This window comes from Sceloporus occidentalis, unplaced genomic scaffold (assembly GCF_023333645.1).
Source record: "Sceloporus occidentalis isolate IW3139 unplaced genomic scaffold, rSceOcc1.0.p SCAF_7, whole genome shotgun sequence".
Lineage (NCBI taxonomy): Eukaryota > Metazoa > Chordata > Lepidosauria > Squamata > Phrynosomatidae > Sceloporus > Sceloporus occidentalis.
This window is the reverse complement of record NW_028316987.1, coordinates 49,861,370-49,880,047: the sequence shown is the minus strand read 5'-3', so window position 1 is coordinate 49,880,047 and position 18,678 is coordinate 49,861,370. Positions and strand designations below refer to the sequence as shown.

The 18,678-nt window shown below is 37.5% G+C and overlaps 1 protein-coding gene across 10 annotated transcripts in view; it reads right to left on the bottom strand.

Annotated features, from left to right (window-relative positions):
- Nucleotides 1-18,678, bottom strand: part of SLC4A7 (solute carrier family 4 member 7) — a 100,696-nt gene that overhangs the window by 23,727 nt on the left and 58,291 nt on the right. For 8 of the 10 annotated variants that reach the window (XM_089532912.1, XM_089532916.1, XM_089532906.1 and 5 more), the window contains 8 exons: nucleotides 13,793-13,908; nucleotides 13,232-13,291; nucleotides 12,552-12,709; nucleotides 11,874-11,961; nucleotides 11,224-11,370; nucleotides 7,585-7,688; nucleotides 4,612-4,786; nucleotides 1,199-1,332 (listed from right to left, as the gene is read on the bottom strand). In XM_089532912.1, the coding sequence (XP_089389038.1) occupies nucleotides 1,199-1,332; nucleotides 4,612-4,786; nucleotides 7,585-7,688; nucleotides 11,224-11,370; nucleotides 11,874-11,961; nucleotides 12,552-12,709; nucleotides 13,232-13,291; nucleotides 13,793-13,908 (982 nt within the window). The remainder of the gene's footprint in view (nucleotides 1-1,198; nucleotides 1,333-4,611; nucleotides 4,787-7,584; nucleotides 7,689-11,223; nucleotides 11,371-11,873; nucleotides 11,962-12,551; nucleotides 12,710-13,231; nucleotides 13,292-13,792; nucleotides 13,909-18,678) is intronic. The other 2 variants (XM_089532908.1, XM_089532910.1) reach the window with 1 other exon arrangement.

Sequence of the window (18,678 nt, the reverse complement as noted above, 5' to 3'; positions counted from 1 at the left end):
ACAAGCAGACTAACAACACGCTGACAAGAGCAAGACTGACAACCATGGCCAATTCCTTTCTTTCCAAGTAGGCAATTTACTTGTTAAAAAGCACTTTGTGTCATGAACAGTTGAGCCCTCCAGTGGCAAATATGGATCTACATACACAATCATACTAACTTCCTGATGCATTAAGAGGAATGCACTCTCATCTTTACCCTGTTGAATTTCACTTCCCTGGCCAGATAAACCACTCATAACCACTCTTTACTGTTAACTTATTGATGCTTATTATTCCAGCCACTACATACATTTACACACAGTGCTAAGCCATCTCCTCCCTCACCACGGTCCCAAGAAAGAGTTTGAATTGTTTGTTTCCATTTCAGAAACAAAATGGTTGTTGTGGTATCTTTACCTTCACAAGCTGTAGCTAGTGGAAGAAAGCCAATTTCAAACCGTGGGTTATGAGGCAAGCTTGTTTAAATTAACCTAGTTAAGACTAACCATAGCTGAGGTTTAGGGGTGTTCTGAAATGTGGTTAATCTTTTTTAAAAAAGCAGAAGCCTCTAGTTTCTTCACAGTAATACTGAAGGAAGGAGTGCATTTTTCATGATCCAGCACTTCCACTGAATCACATGACTCAAATGTAAAAGAAGCAGAATTGCCTGTCATGTAAATAATAGAATATCTCACTCGAAACCTCTGGCTCACCTCTACCAGCGGTTTAACATAAGTGTTAAAAGCATGAGAAAATAATGGAATCTGATGAAATTCCATAACATAAATGTCTCATGTGTCTCACCACTCTCTTCTGGAAATCAGCCCTGTTTGTATGAGAGGAAGCAGCAAAACATTGTGTTGCCTATGCCTACTCCAGATGTGCATCTAAAGAATTTCCCGGTCAAAACAATATGCCAGCACAGCTTTTTATATGTCAGAAAATCTTCAAGACACATTTTCCAAGGAAACTGCCAAGGAAAGCTATTTTAGCAACGGCAATAGCAATAGCAAGTACATTTCTATAGGATGTATAGATCAACAGATCTGGGTGATCTCAAGTTGAGGAAGGCAGCATTAGTAGGTCTGTTTGACTCTATCTATACTTTGAAATGCCTTAAATATAGGGACAATAATAATTACAATAAAGGTGTTTGTTTATTTTACAAACTACAAAGGTAATTCAAAGCTAAGTTCTTATGAATAAAGATATACTTACTTGCAGAACTTAAATAATATTTTTTCAAACACTAGTACAGGTCCAGTACTTCCCAGTATAGTTAGAGGTTGCCCAGCAAAAAGCGAATAGGCAATCCCAGTTAATGATGCTCCAAATAAAGACTCTATTGCACTCTGGGGGAAGGAAAGAAAACCATATGATTCACTGAATGTACGATTACTATTATCATTATGTCTTTTTGGCTGTAATACATTCTTAGCAATTTCATGATGAGAATTTGAACTGCTTCACTTAAAAGGTGTAAAGCTATCCAAAAACCAAGGAAACAAATTATGCATTTGGCAAGCTAAGGGAAAAAAACACTTGTCAACAATTGCAGTGCATGAAATCTAATTAAGGAAGGGGGAGAAGGAAAGCAAAGGGTCTCCTCCTGCATAAAGAAATAACGTTGCAACAAACCTGTTCACAAATTGAGGATAATGTCCTATATTAAAAGCTTCAGTAATCAAACTAATCATGGGGGGGGGGGGGGATCAGAAACTGACTGGATGTAAAAGAATAATGATGATTTCATATATAAAGGAAATAAATGGACACAGGTTACAAATGGAGCAGAACAGTATCATCCCACCTTGTAATGCATTTTTTCAGTTACAGTGTGATGTAACTGTCAATTAGTTTATCAATAATCATTCAGGAGAACACCATCTGTGATACAACCCATTCACAAAAAATGGGAAGACTTAAAATTATGTTGCAGTTAGTTTTAAAACACCAATATTAGTTTAGAAATGCATGGACAGACAACCCATTTTCAGTATCCTTAATTTGCTGCAAGATATTTTAGAACAATAAAAAGGCAGAAACAATGAGGACTAAAAAATATCAGTTTTCAAGAAAACATAAATGTTGGTAGGGAAACTATGTCATAACTGATCAACAACCTGCAGAATTTAATAGATGAAACTTAACATAGCATTTAAAATCAAACTAATATTTCAAATGATAGTCATAAGGTAGCCTTTTAGTTGATCAATGCATTAACCCTGGGTTCTCAAGGCAGGATGGAAAGGGCAGGAGTACTGTGGAGGTGATAGCCTTGGAGATGTGAGGAAGTGATGTGAACACAAGTGTGTACCTTACAAGCCAGTTACTGTGCTTGAACACATGTGTGCAGTAACTAATTTAATATATTCAGTGATGCCCACCAGGCACCTGAAGATAGCAAACAATCCCAGACAGCTAGAAGAAAGAAGGCAGTCCTTAGGTTTACACACAGGAGGTAAACATTTTTAACCAGTTGCTTGAAACATGCTTAAATACCTATTGTAATGTACTTTATTAACATTACTGTTTTCCATTTTGTTAATCTGTGTTTAAAGCCAGGACAATTTAATATATATATGTAAGTGTTCAAGTATATAAAGATGTAAATAAACTCTCGTAAAATGTAGTGATACTATATTGAAGCACATAGACCTGTTCTGTTAAGCACTGTTGACATTTTGAATACACGTGAAAAGAAATTTGAGAATTATAGTCAATTATACTTCCCATTCAAATAATAGATTTACATTGACATATTATGATGTTAACAATCAAAACATTTTCAGAAGTTGTATTATAGATTCCTATTATATAATAAAATGTCGGGCTCAACCATTTTCATATAAAGCCCAATTCCACTAATTTAGAGACTTGTTAAATCAGATGTTTAAAAGGCCAATACAAGTTGAATCTCCCTTACCCAAAATGCTTGGGACCAAAAGTGTTTTGGATTCCAAGGTATGGGAAGAGGTTGGATTTTGGAATACCTATGTTTGTATATTTGTTCATAATGAGTTTTCTTGGAGATGGGACCTTGGTTTAAAGACAAAATTCATTTGTTTCATATACACGCTATACATACAGCTTGAAGATAACTTTATACAAAGTATTTTAAATAATTTTGTGCATGGAACAAAATTTGTGTACACTGAACCATCAGAAAACAAGTGTCACTGTCTCAGCCACCTATGAAAAATTTTTGTATTTTGGAGCTATTCTGGTTTGTGGAATTCTGGATAGGGAAGACTCAACTTGTACATTTATAATCACCACCACCACCACCACATCATAATGATTAAGGTGACAAAAAGCAGTTAAGGTTCAACGTGGACTTTCTCTTAAAAATATATTTATTTCATCTCATAGCAAGTAAGTCAAAATTATTTTCAAGGGTATCATATAACAGAAGACCAAATGCATATTATATACAAACATTTACATTTAAATCCAGCTAACTAGGGAAAAGCAGTTGAAGTAAGGGCACTTTGGAGAGGAGAAGGTGCAGGAATGGGTGATTCACCTTTCCCCTGTATTTCACTTTTCTAATGCATATCACCACTCTGTGATTTGCCTCTCCCACTTCAACTGGAAGAAACATGCCTAGAACGAGTAGGAAAAAGGGGGAGAGGCGAGAAAAAGTGCCTTAAGTAACAGCTGGAAATTTGGAAGCAGGGAAAGATCTACGCACCCTTTCTCCTGTATTTCTCTTTTCCAAATTATGCCATGCTCAAACAGCTTTTCTCTAACAATGGATATCATTGCACTGCTTTTCCTCCCAGCCCCAGCACGGGCTGAAACCTTGGAAAACTTTTTTAAAATGAGTGTTATCGCACACTTCCATGCCCAGTCTGGAGGCATCATGTAACCGATCTTGGCATCCTGTACATAATCCATATGTCTCCTGTACTTTGCAAAGAATGGAAAACTCCCATTCAAAAAGTCCCAGAGAAGTACAGATCAGGTACAGGATGCCAAGATTAGGTACACGATGCCTCCAAATTGGGCACTGAGGTGTGTGATAATATCCATTTTTTAAATTTTTTTTTTAAAGTTTTCAAATGTTTCAGCCCACAGTGAGTCTGAGAGAAAAGACAGTGCGATAATCTCTAATGGTACAAAAATCTCTGTTTCCTTACATCTATGTCTGTGACATTTAGCTTAGCCCCAAGTAATTCATTATATATTTTCTTTTCAAAATATTTTTAAAAGGCATTGTTTGCATGAGTCTATCACACCAAAAGATAACCAAGACCTCCAAATCAACAGTACTGAGCAGATATTCAAAACAGATCTGTTCTGATATTGGCCTTTCTTCTTCTTCTTCACAACCAGTTTCAGGCCTTTTTAAAATAATGACAATTCAAGCTGTTTCTCAGTTCATGAAAGAGTTCATAAGGATAGGACTTTTTTTTACCTTAACTGTGCATCTTCTCCTGCTTGTACATACATGTTCTCCACATTTTCCACAACAGTTATTATCTGAGGAACATCTACTATGGGGTAGGACTAATCAAATGCTGTGGCTAAAGGTCTTCAGATAAAGGTAGAAATAAAGGAGACAAATGAACACAGTCACTTGCCTCTGAAAATCTAAAAGCCTGGCTACTACCATTCTTTGTACTCACTATTCTGCCTTCTGTAGCTTCTCCAAGGAGCCCTCCAAAAGTGATTACAGGAGACATACAGGCACAGTATAGGAAAAGAATCGAGGCCAGGCACTGCAGATTAAATGCATCCTTGAAGTCACTCAAGAAAAAAGGTGCTTTCCTTTTGATGTCAAGTATCAAACCACCAAAAAGCCTAAATAGGTGAGATGAAACTCGTCAAACTGTACACTAAAGGACTCCAGAATGCTTAAAACTATGGGATACACAAAACTGACAGTGCAGATGTTTAGCATAAATTAGCCTTATTTTATATACTCTAGACCTATTGACAAAACAGACTGCAAATATACCAATTTATTCATTTTCAGTACATAAATTCATTTAATAATCTAATTTCATACATATATATATATATTTAAGTGCTAACCGGTATTTTATTTATAGGAAGATGAACACTGAAAAAAAACCAGCGAATATTCAATGAAAACTATTCATGAGTCAAGATGCAAAAAAATAGAAACATATTTTCTCTTGCATCTGCTTCATTTTTTTCTATGCATTTACCATTTTGGTACTTGTATTACTGCAGTTCCTCTCTGATCATTAACATATTACCCAAAAGTCTTATTTTAAAGAAAGATTTTCACATTAATTTTCACAACCAAATACACTGGCAATATTCATGTGAAATGCTATACCATTATTCTTCAAAATCCTGGTTTACTGTGAATGAGCTGCTTCATTAATTACTATATAGTTTCTTCCATTAGTTCAGCTAAACAATTTAGAAATTAGCAGCTAAACCAATTAGAAATGGTTCATTCAGCATGTCATCTGAACTAGATATCAATTTCCAGCAACTGTTAATCCCAAACATGCCAGGATTTCTTACCCTTGGGATTATGATCCTGGCCTGTTCGGGAGCAACAAGCCAGGACTCCCCATTTGCTTTTCTTGTTTCTTTAGCCACACACATGGCTAAAGAGAAGACAAGCAGAAGCAAACCGGCTATGCACATCAGCATACAGCTCCTTCATGGTAAACCAGGAATCATGATAAACCAGACTATACACAGCCAGAGCTCTCACTGGCAACCTGAAACCTTTGGATCACAGCAAAATGTTCCCAACTTCAAATACTAGTTTCAGGTTTAAAGATATCACAATCACTTTTTAAAAATATGCATAAATTATACTTCTACTCTGTGAAAATACGGTTTTAAAAAGAGGATTTAAATGAAATGTCTGTCAAGTGGGAGTCTCTCCTGCCAAACAGACTTCAGAAGAGAGGAGGGGGAAGAGAACACAACTTTCTGACAGCTGGGACTTGTCAGTTAGTGAGAAAGCAGCCTGACAGACAGAAAGAGAAGCTATGTGATTTGATTTAAGCCTGCCCTTGTCACATATATAACTGTCCTATCCTTTAAATGACCCTAGGGATATGAATAGTGTAACTAGAAAGTGTAAGCACTAGAGAAAGCTCTAGCACTTATTCTGTACTCCTGTTTATCCTGGAAGCCCAATATTTTGGAATATGAATAAATTAAGCCATATTTAAGAAGTTGCTGTCTTTATGTGTAGTTCCCCCCCCCCCCCCCCCCCAGTTTCTTCACAGTGCCTTACCATTGCCTACTGGGTTCAGATTTTAAAGTTAAAGAATGCTCCCAGCCCAGGCAGAGAATGTGCTAAGACTAGAAGGGGGGGGGGGGGGAAGCAGACCCATCTCAACAATAATTTGCTATATGTTAATTATTCCTTTAACATTTGAGAATTTTCTAAGTCACAGGGAGATATTAGCCATCATAACAGTAATTCTAAAAAATACAAAAACATCCAGAAAAGAGTAATATCAGGGCTGTGCATACATTTACTGAACAGTTCAAAATTATACGATGAAACCTTGGATCATTTGTTTTACTTCTAGTAGTCATGGAAAGAAATACTGAGGTCCTTCCCTGTCAGCCCCTATAAATCATATTCAGCCTCATTTCTGGGTTCCTATGTTCACCAAGTACTGCCACACACCCCATTTTGAAGCTACCTTTGAAACCATAAGGCACAAAAACTTGTTTAAAATTGGGGGAGGAGGGCTCTGAATGCCAAGGTGTCAAATTTTATATTTGGACATTGCAGTGAATCATAGAAACACACTGTGTTTGGTAATTTAAGAGTCAGCTTTTATGCAGATGCAGCAGCTACCAAGAGAAATTTCCAAATATTTAAGGACAGCAGAAACAAGCTGCAAGAACTGAATAGCACTGGTGCACAGTATTAAACATATTTGTCAATAGAAAAATATTCTTGGAAAGGTAATCTATGTGATCTATAGAAAAACAGACAGTATTATGAGCATAAAATTGAGCTATCGTTTTATTACATCTAAAATCTCTTCATCAAGAAAGGTATTCAAACTAAAATGAACAACTTTGGTGAGAAGCCATCAACATTATTTTAATTCTTTCACTTTTCATAATATTCCATTTAATAATCACATATTGGAAAGCTTACTTATTTGTTAATTTGGAATCATCTATATGTTCAACCTGAGTTTAAAGATATTTAAGCAGAATCCCTTGGGTAGAGAAAATGTATTTAAGGACAATTTTCCTTCTTAGAAAAATTTTACTTGCTGTAAGTGCCAAAACTGGAAATTTCACACCATCTCTACAACTTTCACAAAATCACTAGTTTTCCCTTCATGGCATGTATTAAATATGAAGCAAACTAAAGACAACTTTTAGCTTTAAACCATTCTTAGGACTAACACAGGGATTATTTTAAAACTTTGTCTCAGTATGAAAAGACATTTTGGTTAAGAAACTACCACACACTTAATTCTTCCCACAACTGTAATGAAGAATGAGGTAATCATTCTAAAAGTGGGAATTAAACATATTGTTGATTTTACACATGACATCCTGCAAGTGTCTAAAGCAGAAACCATTTAGGATTTTACTTCCAAATTGCTAGAATTCAAGCAAACACTACAAACCTTCCAGTCCTCTGTAGCTCAGGTCCCGCATGATGGCCTTCTTCTTTAAGAGACTCTCCAGGAGAAACAGCTCCATTTGGAAATTTAGGTATCTTTCTTTTCTCCTGCATCAAGAAATGAATATGAGATTTGCATTAAAGTAAGCCGAGAGCCAGCATGGTGCAGTGGTTTGAGTTCAGGACTATAGCTCTGTATATAGAGGTGTGATTCCCCGTTCAGCCATGGAAGCCAACTGGGTGACCTTGGATAAACCCCAGAAAACCAAATAGAAGGACTGTCTCCCCACACTGCAGGAAGCATAATATCAAGGTCTTCTTATTAAAGCTAGGGAGAATCTTACAACCATTTGGTGTAGTTTTCCAGTAAAATCAATATTTTTTTTAAAAAAATTCCTATATTAAAAAAATGTGTGTTAATGAATGAGAGTCAGCTCTCGATGTTGCCTGAAATAAGAGCAAGATTGCTGAAACCATGGTAACAACTTTTTTGCAAATTCAATGCATCTTTTCTAGTTGGGACTAACAACTGGATTTAGGCCAAAGCACATATTCCACCAATAATTAAGACAGCTCTGAAATAAACAATATCAATAACAGCATCTTCATCCCAGTCAAAGATTTGTTTTCTATGCCATATGCCATACAAAGAACAAAATTCACAGAAAAACAAACTTTTAAGATGGCATTATTTTGCATCAAAGGATATTTCAGGAGAACCTATTGGTAATTATTTGCAGAATGACTACCGGTATTTGCAAAATTCCTTTAATTAAAGGCAAGAAGTTTCCATAAAATGAATTCCTTTTCCTAACACACAGTATTTTATACATTATGTGGATAACAGGTATGATTGCTATTCCAACACTTAATTAGAGCTGTGAACATCCAGAAAAAAATGGAAAATGGAAACCACCTTTTTTTTAAAACCGAAAACATCAGGAAATGGGAGGGGGACTCCCTTAAGTATTTCCTCTTTTGGAATAAGTAAAACACCATTATGCTGAATAGGCCTGCTGAGATTAGCAGTCCAACAACATCTGGAGGGCCATATGATTGTGTCACCTGATCTACAGGATTAGAACGCAATAGTTGCTCAGCATATTTGCACAGTTGGCCCTTGATATACATTGGAGTTTGGTTCCAGGTCACTCAATGGATATAAAAAAATCCATGGATGCTCATGTCTCATTGTACATAATAATGAAATAAAATGGTATCCCTTATATGAAATGGCAAAATCAAGGCTTGCTTTTTGATATTTTTAAAAATATTTTTTCAAGCCATGGAACAGCTGAATCTGTGAGCGCAGAACCCATGGATATGGAGAGCTGACTGTAAAGTTATACTGAAAAGTCTGGCCGTAGTGAAAGCTGGCAAGTCAGGTAAATCTCAAGTTTTCTGAGGTTCATGAGGACAGAAATAAAGGTTTTGATTCTGTAGTTAACACCATACAGAAATTGATTCAGGATTAAAACAGCCCAGAGAGTAGTAAAAATGCCCCCATTCCCCTGGGGGTGTTTTGTAAAAAGATTTCTAATTTTTTTCAGGGGTGGGGGACAACCTTGCAAGGTCCCCTGGGGGGAAATGAGCTTCCTAAGCCCCCAAGTGTTGCCCCATCTTGCTCTCTTTTCCTCTATTCAATTTTTTTGGCTTGCAAACACTAGAAAACATGAAAGAAAACAACAACTACTATATGATAGTTAAAGCCATACCAACAAACAAAATAAATAGCCAGTAGGAATATAACAGCTCAGGCACATTACACAAAACAGACTAATGTCTTCCAAGCAGATCTAATCCATTCCCAATCACTAAAGATACTACTGCCATTTAAACCTGTCTCTTGAAGGGGCAGGTCCTGCATACTATAAGATGCTATTCATACGAGTTCCCTCCCTCCCAGGCAGTGTGGCTCAGAGTTTTACCCTAGCAAACACATCCCTGTATTAGTCTTTTGCCAGCAAAAGCTAGTCCTTCCACAGAAAGATGATAGAAAATTAGAATGTTTTCCCTACAAATGCTACTCCTCTAGATTGCTACTTGAGTAAAAGGCAAAGCCTAGCTTTCAGAAAGTGGTAGGACTGAAGGACAGTATCTATGAACAACTTGTAAATAAAAGGGTGTCCAAAAAGCAAATCACAGCACAGCCACCATTCTTTCCTGCAAGTGAGATTAACATAGGAGCCAGTCATCAGCCATAACAATAAGCCTGATGATTTTGAGACCTTTGGTGAAAGGAGTCTCTCTGTCCTTCCATCCTTAGAGGTACATCTGGTGGGAACATGGAAAACAGCTATCCTCGTGGCTGCTCCTAGGTCCTGGAACTCTCTTTCTAGAGAAGCTAGACTGGCACCCTCCATGATATCCCTTCAGTGGTAAGCAACAGGCCTTTGAGAACTAAGGGGCGAAACAGACCACTCCTTTGCGCTGCCTTCCAGGCAGTTTGGGAGTGCAGCAGTTACACATCACATGCTCCCAAGCCGGCCAGAAGCCACCCAGCCATTTACATGGGGGTTAGCTTCATGACGCTCCAGCGGCACAGTGTTTACACGCCGCCGCACACTGCTGAAGCTTCATGGAGCTGGCTGCCAGAAAAGCCAGCCTTTTGCCGCCTCAAAAGGGAGTGGCTATTTGCTACTCCTTTTTCGGGTGGCTTCAAGGAGGATTGGAGCTGTGGCATGTGGTTGCCGCAGCCCTAATCCACCTTCTGCCAGTCTATTTTGCCCCTAAATGCTCGAGTGGAAAGGGATGTTAATAATGCATTGTATTTTTCATTGTTTTAATGAGTATGGTTTTAAAATAATTTTTAACTATTTATAGTTTATTTATATTACAACTTGTGTATGTTTTAGTGCTGTGAAGTTTTATCTGTATCTGTCCCAATTTTTGTAAGCTACCTTGAGTCCCAAGGCTGAGGAAAACATGAGGTAAAAATAACAAGACTATAACTAGTAGTGATTACAGCCAGAATACATATACACATGCTATATCCTCAGTTATTCGAATGATAATGAAAAAATTAATTATAGTGACACAAGGGATCAGGCTGAGGGAATGCAAAAGAATTCAGTCAACTCCTTCTATTCCAACACTACAGAAATATGAAAGATTACAGTCGCCCCTCCGTTTTCATGGGGGATCTGTTCTGGACCCCTCGCAAAAATGGAAATCCGCTGATATTCAAGCCTTATTGACTTAAATGGTGGTGCGCCCCCATGGCTGTGCACCCCATTTTAAGTCTCTCCATTTGTGCCTCACGAGTAAGCGAGGGACGTGGATTCAAAGTCCGAACAAACGGAGGGACGACTGTTTTTGTTTGTTTGTTTGTTTGTTTGTTTTTTGGCACACTCTAACAAAAATAAATTAAGAGGATGAATCAGGATTTGGTCTTACCAGTACTGTTTGACAGGAAAACCGAGGTTATTTGTAACACATTATTACAATGCTATTTTTATTTACTTATATTTAAGAATCATTTCACACTGGAATGAAAACAGTAATATGATTCAAATGTCAATCACTGCTGTTCTTCACTTTGACTGGTGCTATTTTTTTTCAGCACAATACATATTGACCTGGCTGTGCTCTACCATAAAAGCACACATGTTTAAGGGTGACCTTTCACTCCAAGTCTTCTTACCTGAGAAGGAACACTTTTAGGTGGCTCAATTCGTATAGATGGATCCCACTCTCCTGGAGGCAGAACAGTCACTTGATCTAAAAATTCATCTATGCCAGACAACAGATCATTTCGGTCTTTGGCTTTATAAGCAACATCATGGAAAACCTTCAGAAAATACATATACACGCTTATCTTTGGTATGTTGGCATAACAAACAAGATCACAAAATTATTACTTGTATCTTTTAAAGAGTTAAATAAATAAATAATTTATATAGTCAATTCTAGTGATGATCAGTTTTCAAATACTTAAGTTATATATGTGTATATGTGTGTGCATGGATGCACATGGATATTTACTAAATATTCATGTGTGTGCATGGATGCACAGGAATATTTACTAATCTGCCAAATTTAACAGCAGAAATTATTTCATTAGGTATACCAAACAGAGAGTTTTCATAAATATAAGAAGCTTTATTACTTAAATATGAGTAATTCAATTCATTAAATATACATAGTAAACTATGTTGTATGATTCTCATCAATTCATTTTCATGTAAGTTCCATAAGTATTTATTTTAATCAGCATATAATAATTAGCCCTGCCAAGTTCTCCTTGTCTGTAGCTCTCATTCTGTGAACAGACAATAGATACCTAGTACTCACATCATCAGTCATAAGTGTTGCTATTGAGCGTCCAATTTCATGGTACTGAGGTGCTTTGCCTGCTGGACCCAGCAACAAAAAAAGGAATCTGTGGAGGAATAATGCAGTACAGTAATTCAGATATTACACCTAAATATGATGATATGGTACATCAACCTTAATACTATGAGATCCTCCAAATAAAATTGTTGACTCGATGGCAATGCACTAACATTTGTTTATAAACTTACAATCATCCCACTCAAAAGTAAGATGCCAATGGAATATATGGGATATTTATATTAAAAACATAAATTAATTCAAGCAATTTTAGTTCATCACTGCACACCTATAATACTCATATAATCTGAGTAATTTCTGCCTGAAAGCAGATTTTGGTTTAGGTTTTAGTACATATCACTAAAGACATGTCAGAACAAAGAAGGTAAGTGCTGTGAGCAGGTGCAGGTTTGAATCTGGAGAACTGGAAAGCTCAATGTCAAGAAAAAAATGTTTATGGCTTAATTTTACAATGGTTTAAAACATGGCTATAACATTTCAAAGCAACATATAAAGGAAATTATATGGAAAAAAATACAATATTTCAGGGAAAAAATCAATAATTTCTGCCCCAAATAGCATAGATTTAAAACCATGTTCAACAAGTCTCCAGTTTTGTTATATCATATATTCCCTTACCGTGTAGGAACAGGAACCTCTGTGAGACCTGTGAGAAGTACAGCAGGGGATAACCTCACAAAAGCAATAATTGGTCTCTCCAAAAAGTCCACTTCTCCCACCAAGACATTTGATGCCTCAGCCCCTATAGGAATCTTCCGCATAAAGTTCATATCTACCTATTTACAAAATAATGATTTAAAATTATCTTAGTTTATAATTAGTTAGTTGTCAAGGCATTTCTGAAATTAATATTTAATGGTAACTGCTGCAAGCAGAACATATGGTGTTTCTACAGAGAAACATGTGTCAGAAGAGGTTTTAGTAACACTTTAATGGTACCACATATACATATATGTTGTTTCAATATTGTATATTTAAATATGCAACCACAGCTACTTTCTAAAGTTACTTCTTTGGATCAAAATATTTTTATTATACATATCTACAAATACCACTAAAAAGTCCAAGTAATTATATACACAGTTGTTTCATTTTCTAAATTCAACCTGTAGAATTGAGACATCTATTGATATATAATCCTAACTCATAATTTTACTGTATAACCTATGTATATAATTACAGAGGAACATCACCATATCATACAGCACATGAACTATTGTATTTACATACAGACAGATACACAAAGATCACTGAAACTAAGACGCCAGTTACACAACTATCTAGAAAAGAACACTTACAGCTGGCCTCTTGAGTCCCACACCAAGTGTGCCACAACTACAGTGCCAGGAGGCAGATTCCTGCCCAACAGGAAACAAGGCAGGTGCAGAGAAGAACAGGCCAAGTAAAAACATAAAAACTGTGATAGAGGACCAGGAATAGTGGCATCTACCATGATTAAACAACTATAATGTAAATTAAGTTTGTACAAGCATATGCAGTGTCACAGCCAACTTTTAAAACCAGCAGTCATATTGCTTAATTGAACGTTTAAAGTAAAAGGAGACAATCTTGTCATTCTGCATGGTGACACACTGAACATGAGGGAGGAATAGTCCATTAAATGATTCAAGAAACAATAGCAACATACAAATTTCAAACTATATGTACATTACACCATTCTACTGAAGAATGAGATTCTTGGAAAATTCAGTTGCTTCAATTTTATCAGAAGCAGTGGTTTACACTATGTTTGTATTATGCAACTGTACTGACTTCTTACAGTGTTCATGGAATTACAAAATGAAAATAGACTTAATTTAGAAATCCATCTCCTCTTGTAATGTGTTGAAATAATTTACCTTGCTAAAATCAACAGTGCTGTTTTCTCTACTTCCTCCTGCTCCACTACTTTTAACTTCCCCACTTTTTCCAATATCCAAATTACCAGGAGCAGACTGTGGTGATGCAAGGAGTCCTGCAAAGAGAATACACAGGCACATTTATAATTAAGTAACATCATAAAAATGCCTTTGTAACATAATGGCAGTGGCAGATTTCTAAAAGCAAATGTGGAAGTTAATAAACAAAAGGTGCATTAGTAGCAAAAATGCCACACAAACAAGTTATTTTCTTCTGAAAAATAATGAATGCTTGTTAAAAGTTAAAATTAAATATTGCCTAAATGATGGCCTTTTGCAAAATCCATCAGGGAAAAATGTTATTTTTTCACAGAAAACATAAGAATGTAAATCTAACCACCAACTGCTTTGTGAGTAGATCGTGCATCAGAAGAATTTCTTAATTTCTGAAAAACCACAGAACAGAAGATAAACTTTAGAATGTCTGGTAAAACACCTAGTTTTTTACTAGACTGAAGTCTCAGGATTTCATCTTCCATTCATTTGTCACAATTGAAATGCAAAACCATTATTTTTTTTTTAAAAAAAAGTAGAACCTGAAAGGTCATCCAAATAATTTTTTCAGCCATGAAAAATTTTCTTTGGAGGTGTTCCTTTGGTTTTACCCACTCCCGTGATGAAAAAAAATTCTATTTTAAAGCATGTTACAGATTAAAAAGACAATTCTGCCTGTGCAAGCAATTCGTTACATGTACATAACTGTCTTTGAACAGCAATCAGAGTTAACTGTCATCATTGCTACTAATACCATTAATATTATTTAGAATACTCTCTATGTAACAAAGCATGAATGAAGCAATCTTCAGATTCATGGCTAAGTAGGGAGCTGCTCACATCCAAAGTCCTCACTTTATTGAACACCCCACACAAGTTTTAACAGAAACTTTACAGAATACTGGTTGACAAAAGTGTTCACTGTAAGAGTGTTTAGGTGTTCTGTGCAATTCTATATATGGCTTAACTGAACTATTTATTTATTTATTTATTTATAGCCCGCTCTTTTCCCAGGAGTGGGACTCAGAGCAGCTTTCCAGCATTAAAAAACAGTACAATTAAAAACATTTTAAAAAAATGTACAATAAAAATAATTTTTAAACTGGTCCAACATCCCAGCCTGTCCTTATACAAATTCCTTAAATGCCAGTGTGAACAGGTAGGACTTCACCTGCCGGCAGAAGGCCATCAAGGAGGAAGCCATTCTGATCTCCTGGGCAGGGAGTTCCAGAGTCTAAGGGCAGCCACTGAAAAGGCCCTCTCACGTGTCCCCACCAACTGTGTTTGTGATGATGTTGGGACAGAGAGAAGGGCTTCCCCAGAGGATCTTAGAGTCCAGGCTGGTTCATACCACGAGAAACCGTCTGCCAAATACTGTGGACCTGAGCAATGTAGGGCTTTGCAGGTAATAACCAACACCTTGAATTGTGCCCAGAAACAAACTGGCAGCCAATGAAGCTGTTTTAACAGAGGCGTTGTATGGTCTCTGTAATCTGCCCCTGTTAACAGCCTGGCAGCAGCTCTTTGAAGCAGTTGAATTTTCCAAACACTTTTCAAAGGCAGTCCCATGTAGAGCCCATTACAGTAGTCTAAACGGGATATAGCCAAAGCATGTACCACCATGGCCAGATCTGGCTTCTCAAGGAATGGGCGCCACTGGAGCACAAGTTTTAAATGTGCGAAAACACTCCTTGTCACAGCAGATACCTGAGCCTCCAGGTTCAAAGCTGAGTCCAAGAGTACCCCCAAACTGCGAACCTGTGTCTTCAGGAGGAGTGTGACCTCATCTAGCACAGGCTGGATTTCTATTCCCTGATCTGCCTTCCGACTGACCACGAGCACCTCTGTCTTGTCTGGATTAAGTTTCAACTTGTTTGCCTTCATCCAGTCCATTACTGAAGACAGACACTGGTTCAGGACCAGGACAGCCTCCTTGGATTGAGGTGGGAAGGAATAGTAGAGTTCAGTGTCATCTGCATATTGATGACACTGCACCCCAAAACTCTGGACAACCTCTCCCAGCGGTTTCATGTATATGTTAAACAGCATAGGGGACAACACAGAACACTGAGGGACCCCACAGGTCAATGGCCAGGAGGTCGAACAGGAGTCCCCCAGCACCACCTTCTGGCTGAAACATGATAGTGAATGCTATACTATCTATTCAATATTTAATATGCCTCAAAAAAGGAAAACAGCGAACAGAGGTTTACTGTAAGTTAAACTTCAAGAGGCAAAATGGTTCACCATCCATGAGATTTCCATTTTTCATAGCAGACCCAAGGGTTTATTCTGCCATGTACTACATATAACATGTATTTGATTTGAGGCAGGGATGGCCTGAATTTGGTGCAGAACTGGCCTTCCCATGTGAAGACAATCCATACTCAAATTGCAGCTTTGGCCCTGCATTGTCTGGACAGGGCAACCTGAGGGCTGTGGGAAACCAGTGTAAATGGCCTGTGTAGACGTGCCCCAAGGCTGGTTACCATTTAGAAAGAGAACTGCCAGGGAATACCAGGTATTGTAGGCTATTTTCAGAGGAAGTCAATAACAAACTTTCTCTAAACAAATCTTGCAAAACAACAACCACTCCAAAACTCCAAAACTATGATAGGTTTACCATTAGTCAGAGGTCACTTGAAGGAACATAGCAAGTTCAATTAATTTCATCCAGCCAAATAAATTTTAATTGGCTTTATTATGTTTCAGTTATTTTAATGGTAAGCTGTTTGGCAGTGAGGATGGACTGTGCAGCTGAAAAGCAGCAAGTAACTTCATGTACACTGATTTAGCTTAATTTATTATCACACAATATTCTTTTAAACTGGAGGTCACATATTCCACATAGGAATAGTGAGTTTTAGCCAAAAAAAGGTCTAATTCCATGATTAGAAAGTTTCCATCTGAAATTAAACATTAACATTAACATTATGATAGCATTACTAAGGGGCAAAACAGAAGGGCAGGGAAAAGTGGCTTGAAGTTGCCTTTACTGAAGTTGCACTGAACCCCAACCAACCATACCCCTCACTCCCAAGGCGCCTAGAGTGCACATGTCACGACCATACTGTTCCCCCCACCATGCCTGCACACCTTCACAGGAGCAACCCCCCCCCCCCCCGTTACTGCCATCCCATTGCATGGTCATCCCTGTGAACCTGCACACATTTACATGTGCAGCACTTTACCAGGATAGGGCGGTGGAGCATAGGTGTATCCATGCAGTTGTTGGCAAGGTACCATCATACCCGCCCTTCACCCCATGCTCCCTCTATGACTCTTGTTTTGTGTATGTTGTGCTCATCTCCTTGAGAGGTGTCAGTTTTGCTTTTGGGCATTGCCACCCTCAGTTTGGCTAAGCACCTCTGCTCCTTTTAAGTGTGCTCTTGTGACGGCGCATTTACATGCACAATTAGGTTTAGTGCGGCCCTTTAGAACCGCCCTGGCATCAGTTCATTTATATGTGCATGCAAAGATGTGCGCTTCCTAGGGAAAAGTGGAAAAATCCACCTCCTTTTTAGTCCAGCTTTTCTCCCTTTAGCGCAGCAGCTTGGATGTACTTTCTGGCTTGCTTCATGGTATATGGCGTCTACATGCCCTGCCTCAAAGCCGGCTGGAAACCTGCTTAGTTTGACCTTCTGTTTCACCCCTAATTTAACATTAGCAACTCAACATGTACAGACACACAGATATGGAAATTACCAACTTCATCCATTCCCTTTGATTTTTCAAATGAACAACCTGATATTCAAGGCTAGTTTTGCTAGAAGTCTGAATGCCTCATTATGAACAGTCTTCACCTAGCCACACATAGGGCATTAGAGATCACTACCACCTGGCCAAGTAGAAATCCAAAAGCCTTTAATCTTATTGTAGTCCTGTTGATATACTGCTGCAATATATAAAAGGTTTAGACAGAGCAGTATACAGTCTGGTTTTACAATGTGGTAGAATTGTGTATTGAGCACAAAATTCCACATACTGAGAACATCAGCATTTTTAGCAAGTTGACTAGGCATTAGGACTATAAAGGCAGGCTTTAGAGGGCCTTTGAAAATGTTAGGTTTTAAAGATTAAGCAAGGGATCCACTTTTCCCATGAGTAATTCTGGAGCAATTCTGTTGGAGTAATATTTAAAAGTAATCAAATCACATATAGGGGCTTAACATACAAGTCTTATCCATGAAACAAAGACACAACTACAAGCAGAATTATGCAGTCTAAGGAAGTACATGCAATATTTGCAGAATTTTAATTTTAGTTGGTTCCCCAAGCCTTATTGTTTTGCCTAACTACTATCATCTTCCCAGCACCTTTCAGTACCAAACACATAGGGCTATGAATAATGATCAGACAAAAAAAAGTACAGAAACCTTCATATGAACAAAATTCAGGTGAAGACCAAATTCCTATACTTCACTGCTACGTTTCCCCCCACTCTTTCTGTTCTGGTTTGTGGTCAACAGAACATGTCTGCAAAACACATGTCCAAAAACTAGGGGTGTGGAGATAAAAAGGAACAAAAATAACATTTTCCACAAAATATAGAACAAAGTAGAAACATATCATATGTGAAAAGTGAATCACTCTGTAGCACTCAGCATATTCCAGCCATGCAACTAATCTATACTTATTGACTATACATCAGATTTAAAGTTGAAATTTTACTACTTTCTACTGAATTTGCAGTAGAATTTGTGTTATAGGTTAAATGGTCGCACATGCTTCCCCCACTAAAAAGGGTGAGGGAGAAGATGATTATACAAAGCTCAAACTATCCATATCAGAAAAATATTATCCAATATCAATTAGAGGTGTATCTTGCAAAT